This window comes from Emydura macquarii, unplaced genomic scaffold, assembly GCF_026122565.2.
Source record: "Emydura macquarii macquarii isolate MOO-44397 ecotype Brisbane River unplaced genomic scaffold, CSIRO-AGI_Emac_v2 contig_3530, whole genome shotgun sequence".
Taxonomy (NCBI): Eukaryota; Metazoa; Chordata; order Testudines; family Chelidae; genus Emydura; species Emydura macquarii.
The window spans coordinates 9,887,127-9,907,106 of NW_027133667.1; the positions used below are offsets into that span (position 1 = coordinate 9,887,127).

General features: G+C 45.2%; 1 protein-coding gene across 12 annotated transcripts in view; it reads left to right on the forward strand.

The window, feature by feature from the left end:
• The window catches only part of ERC1 (ELKS/RAB6-interacting/CAST family member 1), a 530,012-nt gene that overhangs the window by 461,291 nt on the left and 48,741 nt on the right, over positions 1 to 19,980 (forward strand). For 7 of the 12 annotated variants that reach the window (XM_067536284.1, XM_067536288.1, XM_067536285.1 and 4 more), the window contains one exon: positions 12,548 to 12,649. In XM_067536284.1, the coding sequence (XP_067392385.1) occupies positions 12,548 to 12,649 (102 nt within the window). Of the gene's footprint in view, positions 1 to 12,547; positions 12,650 to 14,307; positions 14,375 to 19,980 lie in introns of all 12 variants that reach the window. The other 5 variants (XM_067536289.1, XM_067536293.1, XM_067536296.1 and 2 more) reach the window with 1 other exon arrangement.

Genomic DNA, 19,980 nt, shown 5'->3' on the forward strand with positions numbered 1-19,980 from the left:
CTAGTAACTCAAAGTGGACTGTTGAGCAGGGGATCTTGCTGTTAGTAACTTGTGCCCATCCTAAGGTACCAGTATTGCTCCAAGAGGCATTCCTGAATAGTGAAGATTTCAATTCAGTTTTTATAAAAGCCACACACATTATATATACACATATTATATATTGGCCTGGAGATAACTGAACATCTAAGCTGCTGGGTTAGTAAATTGTCTACCTCCATTTGTTTAAAGTTGAGGTTTTTGAATGTGTGACAACCAGGTTTTTCCAGAAAAAATGTGGGCCAGTGAGAAGCAATATGAAAGAATTAAATCTACAAAATAACTGGGCTGACAAAGTCTACCACTTGGTTATATAACAAATCTATAACATTATCAGCAGCTGATGGGAATGCCTTTACCTCAGATACAACCTGTGCTCAGTCTTGCATATCTTGGAAAATGCTGACAGCTGCATTGTGCATATGCTGTTTGCTGAAATAACAAAAATAAGAGACTCCATGAAGCAAGACAGTTCTGATAATCCAGCCTAGTGATGACGTAGAAGGCTTTTCTCTGGCCTCCATCTGATCACATTAGTCTGTTCTTAGTAGTGAGATCCCTACTGGCAATACTGAACATCCCCAAAAGGCAACTAGACCCAACTAAAGATGTCCCTTTTTAAGCCTCACAAATAAAGATTACATCTCAGAATTTAACCTCTCTTCATCCGGTTTGGAGAATGTCCTGCAGGATCTTAAATATTGTAAATATGAGGGTGCCACATGTAAATCAATTCACTCAATCCCCAGAAATCCCTTCAGTAAAATCATGAGGGCAAGTTACACAAAGCATCACACTTTGTTATCTCTGAAAAGAAATCATGGGTAGGGCGGTGATTCATACAAGGGATTGTCTTCTGCTTATGTCTGTCCTCGGTGCATATCAGTTGGGAGATCCTGCGAGGCACTGGGAAAGGGCATTGCTGTCTCAATGTTGCTTTATCAGAAAATACCTGCAGGGTATTTCCTAACAAAAGTATCCTGATTGTCAGAGGTGCTGAACACCCACAACTTCTGTTGAAGTTCACCCACCACCTCTGAAAATCAGGTCCTTTTTTGCTTAAATCTGTGTATTATCCTTGCAGTAATGAGGAGGAGGATTTACACATTGTTTCTGCATGTCTGTGCATTCAGTGAAATGTTCAACTCTGACTAAAAGAAGCAAAGTGGGAGAGTAGCCTGTAGAAGATGACTCCTATAACTCACTGAGAGACAGGCATGCCTTCACCACCACATATCCATTTATCACAAGTATAGTCATATTAACAATGATGTAATCTGGGTCTTTTTTTAAACTTTACATTAAAGGATGAATAAAGCTTGTTTAGGCTAGTTAGAAGAGCCAGGAACTCCACTATTCAGATGTTTTACCCAAAATAAGAAAATAGTCACTGATGTTATTTTTGCTAGTGTCCTCTGTAATGGGAGAATGGATTTAATGACTACCCCATCCTGATGCAAGTCTTTTGGGAACCTCTCTGTAGATCTAATAGAAATAACTTAGTGCAATATGAATACGAACAAGACTGGTTCAATGCAGCCAATGTGTAGCTTCTAGAGTCTTAGTTGTTTTCTTGCACACCCCTATTCTCAGTGAAGGTCCTCTCTGGAGAGAAAGTGTATTCTGTCCCTGAAGTTGAAATTTGAGTTCAAAACCTTGCCAGATAAAGGGGTCCACAGACCACTGGGACCCTGCAAGAATGTTGAAGAGAGCTGTGTGTGGTCATGATAAAGTATAAATGTATTTAGTGTAACTTTTTAACAAACTGTATCTTAAAATGTATTATAGAGTTAAATACAATGTATATAGAGTTAAATCAATGTTTTTTTCAACTGACATGGAGTTCAGTGATGCAGCATCTGTCAGTCTTCAGGTAGTGGTAGTTTATGCTATTTACAGGTATTTCTAAAATGTTTCACCACTAAGTTCCATAATATATCTCTCTACCCTTTATGCATCTGCTCCATATTAGTTTTTGTCAAGGATTGATTTAACTGATAAAATCTGTAGATAGACACCAGAATTTAGAGTGTTAGTCAACACAAAAGGTGAGCAGAAGCAAACTACACAGTGACCTGGAGAGTTTAAGCAGGGAGAGATCCAGTACTAATAAAATTGAAATCCTTTATCAGGAGAGAGGAAATAAGCAACGCATATTTAAAAGAGGGGTCACCAAACAGCAATCATTAAAGTGAGTTTATTTTGATATTTTCTCCTTAATACTTCCTGATTTTATGTAACCAACTATTGTAATTTCAGTGGAAGAAGTGTGGGATCTAGGTAGGGCATTCAAAGAAGAGGCTTTTCTACAGAGAATATACTGTCTCAAAAAGTGAAGCACAGCATGAAAAGATTTTAGAATCACTGGGTTAACTAAAACAAAAGAACTGAGACACAGAAATTGAGGTATAGACAAGGAAGAAAAGAGGTTTCCAGGTGAGATTTGAACTGAGAGGGCGAATCATCAGGGAAGATGGATGCTGGAAGATTGTCCCAGATGTTGAGATGCAGAAGAAATTATTCTTGTAGCAGAAGTGGTGAGATTATGTGATAGGACAGAGTGGAGTCCAGTGTTGAATAAGTGGAGGGAGTAGGGTGGGAAATAGTAATGAAGTAGCAGATTCATGGAGATTTTTAAAAACAGAGGACAAGATGAGTTTGTGCTGTTGGTGTAGTCTATCATGGAGCTGGAGGAAGACCATGCATAAGAGACTAACATCCGAGAGTCTGTGGACTCCTGTTGAGGGCTTTAACACTCCTGTCCATGTGAAAAAGAGTATCATGATTGAGACTTTATTGTTTTTGATGGAGAGGATATTATTTGATATTTATTATTATATAAGCATTTCCTCTGTTGGTTTTTTCTTTTTCCTTAAATGATTGGTGTTGAATGGGGAAGGAATCTCTTACCTGAGGAAGCCTGTGGCCTATCAGGCAAAATACCTGGGACAACTGAGAAACCTTGTATAATCAGTTTCTAACACAGAAGTACTGTTTTATATCCATTTTCAATCTTAGCTTTGAGTGACACATGCACACAACAATTACCTACCTAAAGAAAAGTTGGTCATGAAGCAAAAATTTTTGTCTAAGGCACAGCTCTTATGTGTGCAAATTCTGAAATCAAGCCCTGCAGTTTCCCGTCTGAGGCATTCCCTGTGCCAGAGATGTATCTGCTTCACTCATTCCTTTCCCACAGGATGTAGTGGTTAGACCATTCTGTTCACAGATTTTTTACAGTGGCGTAAGAATGCTTGCGATGGGGTCTGAGCAGGGGTACGCCGCAATCCCATCAGATGAGAGAGGAAGTGACTATGTAGTAGCCCAGTGACATAGCAGTTAAGACTGCAGGATGCTGGAGGGGGGAGGGGGAAAAGTTACTTACTTGTTTCCCCACAGTGTAGTAAGCTTTTTTTCCTCATAAACACTTCCAGCAGCAGTAAGGCTATGTTCTAGAAATTTCCATCCTTTTAAGTATTCTGTAGCTGTAACAGAGCAACTTATTAACCTGGCAATCAGTAGACTCCTAATTAGAAGTTCCCAATTAGCTTTCAGAAATTCATAGAAGTTTTTGGTTTCCATGTTCAATAGTCAGAGGCTTATAAAAATACTCATTATTCTGTAGTACTATGCATGGAGTTGGGAATTGATTTTATCATTTATTATTGGCCAAATGACTTTGCTTTGACTGACTTCTTTAACAAAGAACTTTCATACTTGGGAAAAAAATATTTCAAATGGTATCCTACCAAAAAAAAGACTTATTTCTATCTTGATATTTTTTGCTAAATTTTGAAGATATTTGTGTTCAAACTTAGTCTCACTAATGGTTGTCATTTAGAACTTCCGGTGAAATCATAATGCTGGATTTGTAACATCTTCATGCTAAGCCTTGACTATCAGAACAAGGTTATAGCTTAATGGCAGAAGCAGAAGAAAGTGAAGCTAGGGTATCAGGAAGAGAAATTCTTTTTGAAAACTTAAAAAACAAAAATAGAAATTCAGAAAATGATTGACCAGGTAAACTTGTTTTATATACGTTACTTTCATCACAGGAGTGTTGCAAGAGTTAATTTGGATTAGGATTTTCAAAGACGCCTAAGGGAGTTAAGCCCCTAAATCACATTGAAAGTGAATGGGGATCTGAGTGTCCAACTCTTCTAGGTTCCTTTAAAAACCCTAGCCTTAATATCTGCAAAATTCTCTGAAGACAGTAAGTGCTATATAATTGCTAAGTTCTAGTAGTATATTTCCAATTGGATCATTGTGAAAGCCACTTGAAACCAAATGAGTAATGTGTATAACATCTTCAGTCCCACTTCCCAAGTGTTCAGAATTAGAGGCATTCTTTTCCCAGTGTTTACCTCTGTATACCTTTCTGTTCTGATTGTACTAAAATAGTTTTTACAAGTGTTACTGTGCACTGAAACTTGTCAACCATGCAATGCTTCTCAGTTATTGTTTTCACTTTGTGCAGCCAATGTGTGCTGCTGTATTGAAATTAATGTTAAGTATCTCTCAGTTCCCATAATACATTCTTCCACACGTGCTTCCTGATTCATATAATAAGTTATTTCAGGGCTAGTCTTATTTATCTTATGATTTGTTATTATCAGTGAAGATCAGAAGTCTCCAGTGTAATATTCCAATGTAACAGATTCTCATCTGTGTATCTAATTACAATCAGAGGGAAATCATTTTAAAAATCAATTAGTCTTAAATATAATAAAAACAATAACCACAGAGAAAGCTGCCCTCTTGACAATTAACTAATTAGTTATTTGTAAAATGGTATGTAAGTGCAACCTAGTATTAATATTGACTGTCTGATGAAGAGAAGGATCGGTCATTCAGATTTTGTTTGCCCAAATGGAGAAAATGCACATTACAATTCTGTAAGGTTAAGTTTTTGCTTTTTCAAGTGCAATTTAGTGGTAATCATTGTTAAACTAACCCAAAATCTAAAATTTAAAACGTGCCTACAACAACTAGCAGTCAAATAAAATCTGAATTCTCTATCCTAAAACGGATCATTAACGTGGCAGCTTCTACTGAGAAACCATTCAGTTATGCAGTGAGTGAATCACTAACAGGTACTTCTCCAGACAGCTTTGAACATTCATTTAATGTATATTATCATTTAATAAATCTTCAGCTATTTAATGTATAAAGTTGTACATTAAACTGTTGTGTATCTTATCTAATATAGGATTCTCAACTTTTTCATCCTATGGGGAGGATATTTTAATAGAGCAGTTGTCTCAGGGACACTTCCCCTTGCATTTGCTTGTTGGGATGATAATATTAGGATAGAATCTAATGTATATTTAGCTGTCTTTTAAAGCAGGTTAGCATCTGGAAACAAAGACAGCTGGTACCATGTGATCAGCCAGTTCTCCTCAGACTACTGGCAAGTGCTCCATGGATCTCAGTTTGAGAACCTCTGATTAAATAAATCCCATAGAAAAAACATTTACTTTTCCAACATTGCCTCAGCTTTGCTTAAGTGCAATTCAGGAAAGAGGAACATAGGAATTACTATACAGGACCAGACTGATGATCTATCTATCTGCTCCAGTATCCTCTCTCTGCAATGGCTCATACCAGGTGAAGGCTATTTTATCCTGTCTAATCTGACTGTGAGTGATATTATTCTACTTCGAGTGATTGCTCATATCCATTCCAATAGAGGTGAGTGCGTGCACTGTGCACTGGTTCCCGGAACTTTTTTCCCCTTAGCTAGCCCCGTAGGGTCGGCTTAGGCGCCCCTTGGAGAACCGCGTTCATGCCGCGGTACATAGGGTGCTGCCGACCCTGCGGGCCCTCAGTTCCTTCTTTCCGCCTGTGACAGATCCTGGAACGTCTGCCTCTTGCTCTATGCAAGTAGCATCCCCTTTGTATAGCATTGTATTTAGTTAAGTGACTGTTAATTAGTGTTAAATAGTATAGTTGTTAGCGTTAAGTGTTAGTTAGATAGATAAGTAGATAGCTTCAGGGGCTTAAGGTTGGGCCATGCCTGGCTCAACCGGCTTTAAAGCCTGCGCCGCTTGCATCAAGGCTTTTTCTGTGAGTGACCCTCACGATCGCATAGAAAGGACAGATGCAAAATCTGTAAGGCCTTCAAACCACGTACCCAAAAGGAGAGGGACGCACATTTTAGGGCCATACTTATGGAGTCTGCGCTTTGGCCGGACTCGGAACCAGCGCGTTCCCCTGCGGCATCGAGCGTCTCCTCAGTGCGGAGCGCTCCACCGGCACCGATGACGACCCACCCAGTGCCAAAAAGGAAGAAGCGGCAGGACACAACGCACCAGGACTCCCCCTCACCACCCACCCGGCCTGGGGGGAGTCAGGAGATGCACCAGCCGCGTGCCATGGAGATTACTCCGGCACCTGCATCTCCTCACAGGGAGCCTCTCCTGATTCCTGGGAGTGGGGGAGCACACCTGCAAGGGCCATCGACGCCGGAGGTGTTCGCTGCAGCACACACCCTCATGGGCATGCTCACGCCTCCGTCCCCCCCTCGGCCGAGGGCACAGGGACCGGTGTCCCGGGGTAAACCTGTGCTGGGTGACCCCGGTGGGTGGCAGAGACAGGAGTCGAAGTCTCCCCCCAGACAGTCACGGAGGGTGGAGAATGTGGGCTCCCCTCAGCTCCGACACCGAGTCGTCGAGCTCCTCAACACCGCGGCACCGAGGGCAGTCGAGAGGTTCACACAAGAGGCGACAACGATACAGTTCCGCCTTGTGTGGGGGTCACAGTTCTAGTTTGAGCACCCCAGCACCGAGTCCAGCTCCGTACCAGTCCAGATCCCCAGCAGGCAGCCCGGCGCGGATCCCGGTTCCTGAGTCTCAACGCGCTCGGCACCGGTCCGGATCCCCGGCACCGGCGGGGAGTCCACCATGGAACAGACATGACAGCACCGGTCCTGATCCCCGGACCGTAGTCCGTCAAGGATCTCGGTGCTGAAGGACTTGGCACCGACGGCAGCAATGGCACTGCACCCCCGTTCGCGGTCTTTGGAGTCGGAGACGGCACTGAGACAACACCATTGGCACTGCTCCCAGTCCCCGAGGGGGAAGCGCCGCTGCTAGACCTCAGCGTGGAGGCGGCGGTCGTCTTCCAGCTCCTCTAGCTGTTCACCTCCCCCCACCCCCCCCCGCCGGCACTGACGACATCGGCACCGACGATCCTCCTCCTTGTCATCATCTCGGGGTTGGTCGTCAACCAGGGTGGGCAAAGGCCATAAATATAAGCACCGGTCCAGCGGCTCAGGGTCCCGTGCCCACCATTGGGAGACATCCCAGTCGGCACCAATGCCGGCACCAGCGTGGCCACGTGGTCCTTGGCAGTGGCCATACTGGGGGTTTTGGGGGACCCAGATGGGCCAGGGTACGGTGTCGGTCCACTCCTCAGTGGCCCAGCCGACACCCCCCCTTCCAAGCCAGCCAGACAAGGGCCATTCCTCGGAGGAGGAATTGGACCCTGGGGAGGGTTCCTCCACGGGGCCCCTCCCGCAATCCTCCTCCTTTTCCCCTGACGATGCAGCCACTAGGGACCATAAGGCACCCCTGCCAAACTTCCGGGCACACCAGGAACTACTGAAGAGGGTGACCAGTAATTTAAACCTGGAACTCAAGGAGCTGTCTGAGGAGGAGGACCCCCTCTTTGGTGTGTCGGGGTCAGCAGGGCCATCCAGAGTCACCCTGCCAGTACATGAGAGGGTCTTGAAGCTGGCCAAGGCCCTCTGGCAAACCCCTGCATCAGTTGCCCCTATGTCCAAGGGCACCGAAAAAAACTACTATGTTCCCACGGAGGGGTTTGAGTACTTGTATACCAACCCTGCTCCAGGAAGGCTCGTGGTTGATACCGCCAACCAACGAGAGAGGCAGGGGTCCCAGGGCAATACCCCCAAGAATAAGGACTACAAAAAACTAGACCTTTTTGGCCACAAGGTCTATTCTACAGGGGACCTGCAGCTGAGGATCGCGAATCATCAGGCGCTCCTCAGCAGATACAACCTGAACCTCTGGTCCTCCTTGCAGAGGTTCGTGCAGAGATTGCCACAGGAACAGGCAGCGGACTTCACCACGGTTATTCAGGAAGGCGCTGCAGTGGCAGGGGCGGCCTTACAAACGGCCAACGATGCGGCAGACACCACCAGCAGAGCCATGGCTTCGACCATTGTGATGCGGCAGTGTTCCTGGCTCTTGTCATTGGGACTATCCCAAGAGGTCCAGCAGTCAATCCAGGACTTGCCTTTCGATGGTGATGGCCTCTTTTCCAAAAGGACCAATGACAAATTGCATGCACTAAAAGATTCCAGGGCCACGTTGAAATCTCTAGGGCTTTATACCCCTCAGGCTTGAGGCGTCAGTCTCGTCCACAAGCCCAACAGCCTGCCCCTAGACTGCCTCCCAGACCTGCTCAACCCAGGAGGGGTTGAGATTGGTATAGGCAGCCTAACCGACAGTACCGCCAAGAGTCCTCGACAGGCTCCCAATAAGGTCCGTCCAAGGGGCACAACAAGAAGTGCCAATTTTGATGGTGCCCCTGAGGGTGGCACTCTTACCATCCTGTTAGGTCCAACCCTACTGTTCGCCCACAGACTAAGGCCGTACTACACCGAGTGGCAGAACATCACCTTGGACCGCTGGGTCCGTGGTGTAGTCCGCAGGAGCTATGCCCTTTACCTCTCGGCCTTCTCCCCAGACTCTCCCTATCCCCCGGCCCTCTTCAGGGACCCCTCTCATGAGCAACTCCTCATACAGGAGGTGAACTCGCTCCTCCTCTAGGAGCTGTGGAAGAGGTTTCCCCGCAGGAAAGGAGAAAGGGGTTCTACTCACCTTATTTCCTCATTCCCAAGGCGAAGGGGGGCCTGAGGCCCATTTTAGACCCCCATCATCTGAACAGATTTATCAGGCGCCTCAGATTCTGTATGGTCTCCCTAGCCTCTATCATTCCCGATCTGGATCGAGGGGATTGGTTCGCTGCCCTCGATTTAAAGGATGCTTACTTTCATATTGCAATCCTTCCCAGTCACAGCAGGTTCCTTCGGTTTGTGGTAGCTGGCTCGCACTACCAGTTCTCGGCCCTACCCTTTGGCCTTTCATCCGCCCCCAGGGTGTTCACGAAGTGTATGGCAGTCATGGCGGCCTACCTGCATCGCAGCTGGGTTCAGATCTTCCCCTATCTGGACGACTGGCTGATCCGGGGCAAGTCCAAGGCCCATGTGAGGAACAGCCTGGAACTCACCTGCGCAACATGCACCAAACTGGGAGCTGCTTATCAATGAGCAGAAATCGATTCTCACCCCGGTGCAGTGCATAGAGTTTATCAGGGCCACCCTGGATGCCACCCAGGCCAGAGCCTTCCTCACACAGCCTCACTTTGAGACGATGGCTGCCATAATTGACGCTCTCCACAGGTCCCCCACGACAGCAGCCAGGCACTGCCTTCAGTTGTTGGGACACATGGCGGCCTGTACATATGTGGTGAGGCTGGCTCGCCTCAAGCTCAGGCCTCTCCAGGTGTGGTTAGCCTCGGTGTATGCACCAGCCAGGCACTCCCTGAACAGGGTAGTCACAGTTCCCACGCAGGTACTGACCTCCCTGGTATGGTGGAAGGACCCAGGGGAGGTGTTCAAAGGAGTCCCCTTCAGGGACTTGGCACCCTCAGTAACCCTAATTACGGATGTTTTGGATGTGGGGTGGGGGGCCCACATCAGCTCCGACCTGAGCATCCAGGGGCTCTGGTCGGAGGAGGAGATGAGTCTCCATATCAACGTCCGGGAGCTCAGGGCAGTCCGGCTGGCCTGCAAAGTGTTCCTCAGATTTCTGAGGGGCAGGATGGTGCAGGTCCTCATGGACAATACAGCGGCCATGTTCTATATGAACAGGCAGTGGGGGGGAGGAGCTCCTCGGCCCTTTGCCAGGAGGCCATCCAACTTTGGGATTTCGCGGTGAGGCACGACTTCCACATATCTGCCTCTCACCTCCTGCGAGTCAGGAACGACGAGGCAGACCGTCTCAGCAGGTCATTTCTACCCCGACACGACTGTTCCCTACATCCAGAGGTGATAAGTTTTATCTTCCACAAGTGGGGTGTTTCCCAACTGGACCTGTTCGCGTCGTCCTGGAACAGGAAGTGCCCGAGGTTCTGCTCGCTCCAGGGTCACGAGCCGGGCTCCATTTCCGACGCGTTCCATATAGAATGGATGGGGACCCTCATGTACACGTTTCCCCCCATTCCGCTACTGCCCAAAGTCCTCTTGAAGATCAAGAGAGACAAAGCGGACATCATACTGATCGCCCCACCCTGGCCGAGACAGCACTGGTTCGGCGTACTGCTGGATCTGTCCATCATCCCGCCGCTGCCGCTCCTGAGGCATTACGACCTGCTCTCCCAGGACCAGGGCCGCCTGCTGCACCCCGACCTGGACTCCCTCCACCTGTCAGCATGGAGACTCTCTGGCTGATGGAGGGAGAGAGAGCCTACTCAGCGCAGGTCCAACAGGTTCTGCTGGGTAGCAGAAAACCTTCCATTCAGGTGGTGTACTGGGCCAAGTGGAGGCGTTTTACCTGTTGGGCAGAGTCCCAGGGAATCCCACCGAGTTGCTCACCCATACAGGCGATCTTGGAGTACCTGCTCCATTTAAAGCTCCAGGGTCTAGCACTGGCCTCCCTAAGGGTGCACCTGGCAGCCATCTCGGCCTTCCACCAGCCAATGGAAGGTAGGTCATTATTCTCACGCCCCATGTCCATCAGGTTCCTTAAAGGGGTGAAGAGGCTGTACCCACAGGTCCGTGACCCAGTGCCTCCCTGGTACCTGAACCTGGTCCTCGCCATGCTGACAGGACTCCCCTTCGAGCCCCTGGTAACATGCCCGTTGCTCATCCTCTCGTGGAAGTCGACGCAGCTGTTCGTGGCCATGGCAGACCGGATGAAGGGCTCACCTGTCTCCACCCAGCACATCTCCGCCTGGATCACCGCCTGCATCATGACCTGCTATGAGCGGGCGACGGTGCCGCTTCCAGGAACTGTTTTGGCACACTCAACCAGAGCTCAGGCCTCGTCGGCGGCCTTCCTGGAGCGAGTGCCCCTGCAGGATATCTGCAAAGCAATTACTTGGTTGTTGGTGCACACCTTCACATCCCACTACGCAATTGTGCAGCAGGCGAGAGAGGACGCGGGCTTTGGCAGGGCCGTACTGATGAGAGCAGCTCGCCGATGACTCTTACCCACCTCCAAGGTATGGCTATTTAATCACCTATATTGGAATGGATATGAGCAATCACTCGAAGTAGAAAACAGGGTTACTTACCAGTAACTGTTGTTCTTCGAGATGTGTTGCTCGTATCCATTCCACGCCCACCCTCCGTCCCCGCTGTCGGAGTCGGCAGAAAGAAGAAACTGAGGGCCCGCAGGGTCGGCAGCGCCCTATGTACCGCGGCATGAGCGCAGTACTCCAGGGAGCGTCTGAGCCAACCCTACGGAGCTAGCTAAGGGAAAAAAGTTCCGGGAATCTGTGCACAGGGCGCACACACACCTATAATGGAATGGATATGAGCAACACATCTCGAAGAACAACAGTTACTGGTAAGTAACCCTGTTTTACTGATATACATAATATAACTTTTTTATATTCTACTATGAGTTCCATATGTGATTTATGCTTTGTGTATTAAAAAAAAAAATAATTCTTTTGAACAGTTTTAAATTTGTTTCCTTATAATTTCACTGGACATACCTTGTTCTTGTATTATGAAATGGTAACTAGAAGTTCCCAGCTGACTTCATGCAATTGCCATTTGATATATCTCTATTATGTCAGCTCTAATTCATCTTCTTTCCAAACTAATTATTTCTCATCTTTTTAAACTCCCACGTGACAAACTCAAATTTTTCTTACCTTTCTTTGGATTTTTTCATTTCTGCTAGATCCTTTTTGAAAACTGAATTTGAGCATTCAAATTGAGTGCGCATTTATTCTGGTGGGTAGGTTTGCATTATCCCATTTATAATATCTTCAATATTGATTTTTATCCCTTTGTTAATATGGCTTCGTTGATTTGCTTTTTGTCCAACACTACACATTTAACAGATGTTTTCATTGGGCTGTCCACTTTGATGCCTTCTTCCTGAGGCAATTTAATCAAGAATCTAATTCCCCTGTACACACATGCACAGTGCAATCCTTATTAGGTGCAACTTAAGAGGATGAGAAAGTTAATTACAAAACTAATTTAGCTGCACAGTGAGGTGAAGTGGCCTGTATGTGCCAGCTAATTTTTACTTTTGTTCTGTGATTATACTTAATCTGTAGCATGTTGTATAAATATGGGTTATTGTGTACTTTTAATATCAGTGATTTTCATGGGTTTTATCTGCCATGAACAGGGTAATGCACAGTGTTAGAAGATGTATTTCCTTAGCTATTTCCCTCTGCATTGTAGCACTTACATTTACTTTCAACTGAGCAAATTGAATTTCTCATTCTTTTCTCCTCATAGACTCAGAATCGCATGAAGCTGATGGCAGATAACTATGAGGATGACCACCTCAAATCCTCATCCCATTCCAACCAAACCAACCACAAACCCTCTCCAGATCAGGTAATACATCTCTCCTTTTCTCTTTTAAAATGACTTTTAACTACTGGGTCTGATTATTTTGGAGTCATATGTAGCTTTCTCCAACATGCATGAAGTATCTGAGAACAAAAACAACATTTCAGAGTGGACCTAAAAGACAAAAATGGTTGCAGCTGTTTTGCTGGCTTCCTTGAAGACCCTTGTAAGATCCACAGACTCTCCAAGTACTGAGTTATTTTTAGTGGGGTGAAGAGGGGACAGGGGAACATTAATGTCTTGAATATCCCATGAAATGTAAGGTAGGAGCTGTCTCCTAGCACGTTCCAATTTCAGTAATTCAAGTCACCTGTTCTGGAGTGCTTGGAGTGGCTTCATCACTCTTACTGTAACTCATCTGAGAATAATCAAGAAGTGTCCTGAACTGTTTCCCTCCTTGGGTAGCACAAAATCTTGGTCAGGATGAGCTTCCTGGTCTCTGGATTGTGTGTGGCCAATTACTTGCATTTCCCAGAAGGAAATCCTGGCCAGTATACCAAATGAGCATGGGCTGCTCTGTCTCAAGCTCAATGGGCCGTGAACTGAAAGAAAATCAATTTACCATTTCTAAGGCATAGAAGAGCCTTGTATCATTTACTAAAACCAGCCATGTATTTGATAACTATCAGAGGGATTACCCATCCCTTGGGTAACACAGAGACTGCCAACCTAATTACAAATTTCACATTGAAACCTTACGTGTTTCAGTTTAATTAAAACATTCAAAAACTGTAATTACTCCACAGACTGAGAGGACAATGTCTTACCTTTTTCAATCCTCTGACTGACCTGTAAGCAGCATTGATGGGTTCTGAAGAGAGCTGGTCTGCTGAAGAATGGGTCACTGTAACATGGTGTTGTGAGGGAGATGAAAGTAGAAAATAGAGAAGCCTAAACACATACGTCCCCCCAAAAAATCCCATATTTCAAAACTTCCTTTTATATCTGCACCAGACTCTCCCTTTAAATAATAATGTGAAAAAGTGTTGAAGACATGGTGTTAATTTCTCTGGAGGATAAAGGTGATGTAAACAGAGGAATGAGTAGAAAATTTTCATACTTCTTAACCACCTTCCTCAGCCTTCTGGGATTGTAAATGAAGAACCTAGTGAATGAGTGGCTTGAAGCCTCTAGGACATTCTTTGCAGATGTCAGCCATGTTTTCTTTATGAGAGAAGGATTATTAAAATTGCAGATCAAAATAGTGGTCTCCAAATCTCAATTTCCTGGGGTGTAGAAGAGTATCTACTATTTTTACATACTGAAATGTTGTAGTGAAACAAGGGCATTCCCCAAATGTGTATGTGGCACATGACTGAAAATGAAGGCATTGATAGCATGAACCGATTCAGAACCAAAACAGTTTTTATGTATGGTCTCACAGTGAGGGACAGATTACATTTTCAATTTATGTAAATAAATTCTGAGTAATTGGTTAAAATTTAAAAGAGAATTAAGAAAGCTATTTCCAATGGTTCAAGTTATTGGAAAGCAGCAGAGCAGAGGACACAGGGAGTTGGAGACCACTTTTTTCTACTATGAGTATTTTATATTCATGTCTGTGCTTTAAATACTAACCAACTCTTTATTTCATTCCCATGCTGCTTTGGGGCTTTTTCCCCTTGTCATCTCTCAACAAATAGGATGAGGAGGAGGGTATTTGGGCATAGCCAATCAGATGCTCTTAGTTCAGCCATTTTGTTCAGAACGGTGAGAATCAGCTTTCCTTACCAGTAGAAAAGTTTCCCACGGTCACTCTCGCATCTTGCTTCTGTGTGATTCATGAAATCCGGGTGTGTTTCCTTTCCCTTTCTCACGTGGTCTATGCATGTGGATGTTTCTTACTTATTTGTTGTGTTTTTTTAATTTCTTCTGTGTGTTAAGAATCAAGTTAATGTTTCATGACATTATGGGGAGAACTTTCCAGGGCATGTAATTAAGTTTATTTGTGTATATGCAAAGCAACACCATGATCATGTGAAGGAGAGCAGGAAATGTGTTCTCTACAATGTATTGTTAACCACGTGGTGGAAAATGCTTCCAGTCAGACCCTTTTTGTTTTTTCACAAAGCAATTTGCACTGTAGCCAACCCTTTTTTAAATCCTGGTCAGTAATGAATGAGCTCAGAGGTAATATTTCTACCTGTAGATTACAAATTTTGAGCATGTTGAACTCTGCTATTGAAATCACTGCCAGACAGATAACCCAAAGCACTAAGTTGCCCCAAATATGTATCAGCCTAAGAGGAAGTGACTATTAAGAATGACTACTTCAAATAGGGGACTCTTAGAAAATTAATAGAAAAAAGAAGATTCTCCAATTTTTCTCTACATTCCCCTGATTAATTGCCACATTACATATGTGCCATTGCATATGTCCACCTGTGACAGTCAAACTTTAATTTCATGCCTTGGGGTTTGAACTGAGAAAATCCCTTTTATGGGAAAAAAAATGATAATCTGATTAATTCACACTCCTTGGTGATCTCACACTCCTTTTGAGTCACTTCTCTTGTAATGCTTGTATGTTTGTATATGGTGTTAAGTGAATAAGGCAATTAGTATGCGTGTAAAGCTTTTGCTGAAGAATGCCATTAAGGATGGAGAAATGAGGTAAGTTGATCGCGAAAAGGAAGAAAGCACCTTGAAGGTAGGAGTTATTCTGACTGATGTTGATCCCAAATTAAAAAGATGGTGTAGCGGATAGTGATCAGACAATCTTCCCATTGACCACCCTGTGTATTGAGAAAGAGATAAAGCTTAGGAAAAAGAGTGTGCTGAGTTTGTCTTTACCATTTTCACAGACTAGAAGTTTGCCAAATTAAGGCAGATGGTGGGTTGCCTGCCAGTTAAACACAATGCACTACACTCTGCTTTCTATTTGACAAATTTTCTTCAGCTTCCATGCCACAGCAGAGAAGCAAAGAGGAAACACTACACAATATTATGGGGATAATGTGGTGACTAGCAGCCTCTCCTCTTATGTATTCCAACAGAGAAGCATGTGTCAACTACAAGCCCTTCATATATATCCCAGCAAGGAAGAGTGTGAGGGTAATTAGTGCCTCCGAAGCTAGCAATTCCTAGTGTGAAAAACATCTTTAGTACAAAGTTCCATTTACAATAGAAGGGGAGAGTGTGCCACAGCCCTTCCCCCTTTGATATGCTAGAAGGTGAAGGTATATTGGCCACAGAATCCATTTTTATTTTTGCTGGTGTAAAACATAGTTAATTTATTAGAAATCATTAAGGTAAGAGATTGAGAGTACAGGGAGCCAGCTTTGTGTTTTTTTTTCAAGAAATTGCTCTACCAGTGGGTACCTATCAACCTCTGGTCAATACTGAAAAAAAAATGGTTTGTATACATGCTGCATTACTCTGCACAAGCAGGGCCTAAATTCTAGTGCACACTAGTGTGTGTGCACTACATGGCCTATGTGGACCCTGCTGGCATGCACTAAGAGTTCCACAGTGTACACTGATATAACCCTGTTTCAAACAGTACTACATTAATGCTCAGAAGGGAGCTTTTAATGCTCACAAGCCAAGTCTGCATGGGCCAGTTAGTACATAGCAAGCTAGTACACACCAGATTCTTCTTCGAGTAGTGTTCCTGTGGGTGCTCCACTCCAGGTGTTGCCGCGTCTTTGATCGGAGATTTTGTCAGCAGCGCCTTTCTGGGTCATGCATGCATCATCCCCAACTCACGGTGCCATTGGAACCCTTTTCAATCCCTTTAGTTCCTTCTCAACCATCCACGGTCTGAGACGGAGCTCTCAGCAGCTCTTTACAGCCCGTTTCAGAAATCTTCAATAATCAGTTTTTTCCCCGTAAAGTTAGATTAGATTAGTTTACCTCAATCCTTCCGTGTTTAAAAAAAAAAAAAAATCCCTCAGATTTACACCTTAGTTAATAGAAATATCATGCCGGACTCCCTCAGTTTCAAACGGTGTGCCTCATGCAGGGACGCTATGCTGGCTTCGGATGGGCACTTGGAGTGCATCAGATGCCTAGGCGAGGGCATATTGCCCAGAAATGCATCCACTGCAAGAATCTGAAATCTAGAGCCAGGTGTGACAGGGACCTCCGCCTGAAGCTAATACTTATGGAGAGGTCTCTGAGACCTGCTTCAGACCCTGAACAGGGTAACAGCTCTTCACAGACTAGAAAAAGGCACTCTACTCCACCGACAACAGAGCATACCAAGAGAAGGAGGTCACGAGGAACGAACAAAGGATTTGGTACCAAAGAAGCTCTAGGTTCTTCCAGTACACTGACCTCCACGACAATGAAAGACTCTCATTGCTCCAATAAAGAGCTGAGAGAGAAAACAAAATAACCCCATTCTGAGATGGCACGGTCAAAAGTAACGGTCTGCAAAACAGCAGTAACCACCACAACATCAGCACCGACACAGACCTCAGCGCCGACAAGCGGCATGGCACCACCACACACAGCGCCGACTACATCGACACCAATTATGACTGTGGTATCAAGGGCACTGATAACTGCGGGGACACCGACGGCCCCGGGAACATCCATGGTGCTGACAGTGCCGACTGAAATCTCCGCACCGAGAAATATTATGGAGCAGACCTAGGCACCGACATTAACAAAGGAGCCGACGACCCCAGCCCCACAAAAGCATACTGAAAAGTGCAGGCATCATGAGAAGGAGGAAGAATTTTTAACATCTTCCCCTTTATCACCACTTTATGGGACTGACACCTCCCCAATGCAATTCAGTCAGGAGGAGCCCATTTCTCCCATCTCCTTCTCCAGTGATGAGGAGTATGACAGTGAACAGGCTACCTTTTCCCCCCAACAGCCATCACTTAGGGGGCACCCAACTAAATGCTGTCCACATTCCAGATGTCCAACATATCCATGGTTTGGACCTTATGGCTTGCTCCGCCAGTCCCATATTGCATGCACTGGCCTGGATGGGACACCTGGTCTACTTATTCCACATCGCACAGTAGACCATCAACCTCTTACAGATACAGGGAAAGGTCACCTAATAGACCTACTCTAACAGGACCCAAAACAACTGCTCCTATAGAGGAACAGGATGAGAGAGCAGAGTAAGAAATAACTCCACCTGCACACAACTCATCCTCTTTGCCCAATGAAGCCCTAGTTCCTTCCTTCCTCCGATGACTGCAGATGACTTTAGGCAGTTCCAGGAACTGTTTAAGTGGATGGCTGACAGCTTAGAGATCCCTCTCCAGGAAGTGGCAGGGTCACAACATAAATTACTAAGAATATTACAGACCTCAGCTTCTTCCAAAATCACCCTTCCAATGGATGATGCCCTTATGGAGCCTGCACATAACAGCTGGCAAACTTCTACCACCATTCCCCCTACTTGTAAAAGGTCTGACAAAAAGTATGTCCCCGCTAAAGATACCAAGTTCCTCTTCACTCACCCAGCTCCTAATTCACTAGTCATAGAAGCTGCTAATCAGAGGAACAAACAGCAACATCACAGGTCGACATGACAAAGATGACAAAAGACTGGATTTATTAGGCAGGAAAGTCTACATGTTAGCTACCCTACAATTGAGAGTAGCAAATTATGCTGCATTATTGTCAGATTATGACCATGACAATTATTCAAAGAAGTCTGAATTTACTAAATTTGTCCCGGAGGAAAGAAGACAACAGTTTCAGTCCCTGATAAAAGAAGGGCAGCTAGTCACTAGAACAGCATTGCAGACTTCCCTTGACGTCACTGATATCGCAGCTAGAACAGTTGTGATTGCTGTCGTCATGCATAGGGCATCATGGTTTCACTCCACAGTCCTTCCTAAACAACTGCAGGCAACAACCAAGGATCTTACTTTTGACAAGGTGAAGCTCTTCGCAGACAAAACTGATGAAGTCATGCATACCATGAAAGATTCTAGGGCTATGCTCCACACCTAGGAATCTACACACCTGCAACAAGAAGAAGAACTTTTAGGGTATCAGCTGTATAACTCTAGATACCAACATTACTCACAAAGCAGACAGTATGAGCAACCACACTCCCGACAAAGGCCCCAGTGATGCCGACAGACAAACCAACAGCCATCAACATCCCAGGCTGCCCCTCCAAAACAGCAATTTTGAAGACCTTGTCAAGGGTCTGTATGACCACCCCCGCCTGCCACATCCAGAGTCCATAATGCCCACCATCTTGTTCAAATATCACCTATGCCCCTTTTACCAACACTTGGGCGAGCATAACAACGGACAGATGGGTACTAGAAATTATCTGATCTGGGTATATTATCCCCTTTACCTCCATACCTACAATCCAAACCCCTTCCCCATTCCTCTTCAGGGACCCATCTCACAAGTATATATTGCAACAGGAGGTTGAACATTTACAAATAGGTGCCAAAACAAATAGGTGCCATAGAGTATGTCCCTGACCAACACAGAGGCAGAGGTTTCTATTCCCATTACTTCCTCATCCAAAAGAAGACCAGAGGTTGGAGACTCATTTTGGACTTAAGAAAACTGAACAAATTAATAAGGGTACAAAAATTCAGGATGGTCACTGGCTACCATATTACCAGGACTGGAACGGGGGATAGGTTTGCAGCCCTCGATCTTCAGGATGCATATTTCCACATTACTATCCATCCGGCCCACAGAAGATTCCTAAGATTCACACTAGGCAACAGCCACTATCAATACACGGTGCTACCCTTTAGCCTTTGCACTGCCTCAAGAGTCTTCTCCAAGATACTTGCCATCTTAGCAGCCTACCTTCACAGACTGGAGATCACCATATTCCTCTATCTGGACAATTGCTTGATAAGGGCACGCACCTACATGGGGGCGATCCAAGCAATTCACATGACAGACATTATTTCATATGCTAGGGCTGATGATAAACAACAAAAAATCCACCCTACAGCCTTTGCAACAACTAGAGTTTATAGGCATGCACCTGGATTCTCTCACTGCCAGGGCGTTCCTACCAAAAACCAGATTCGATACCATTGTGAATCTGGAATCTATAATAGAAAACAGTCTGACCTTGAATATAGGCACGTCTCCAAATGCTGGGTCATATGGCAGCCACCACCTCTGTAGTGCAACATGCATGATTACATATGCGATCCCTGCAAAAGTGACTCGCGACAGTTTACAAACCACACAGACAATCACTATACAAAACTGTGGTAATGCCAAAAAAGATCAAACAATCATTAAAATGGTGGACACAGCCCAACAACCTTCAAACAGGAATTCCATTCATCCAGGAAACACCCTCCATCATGATCACTACAGATGCATCCCTAATTGGATGGGGAGTGCAC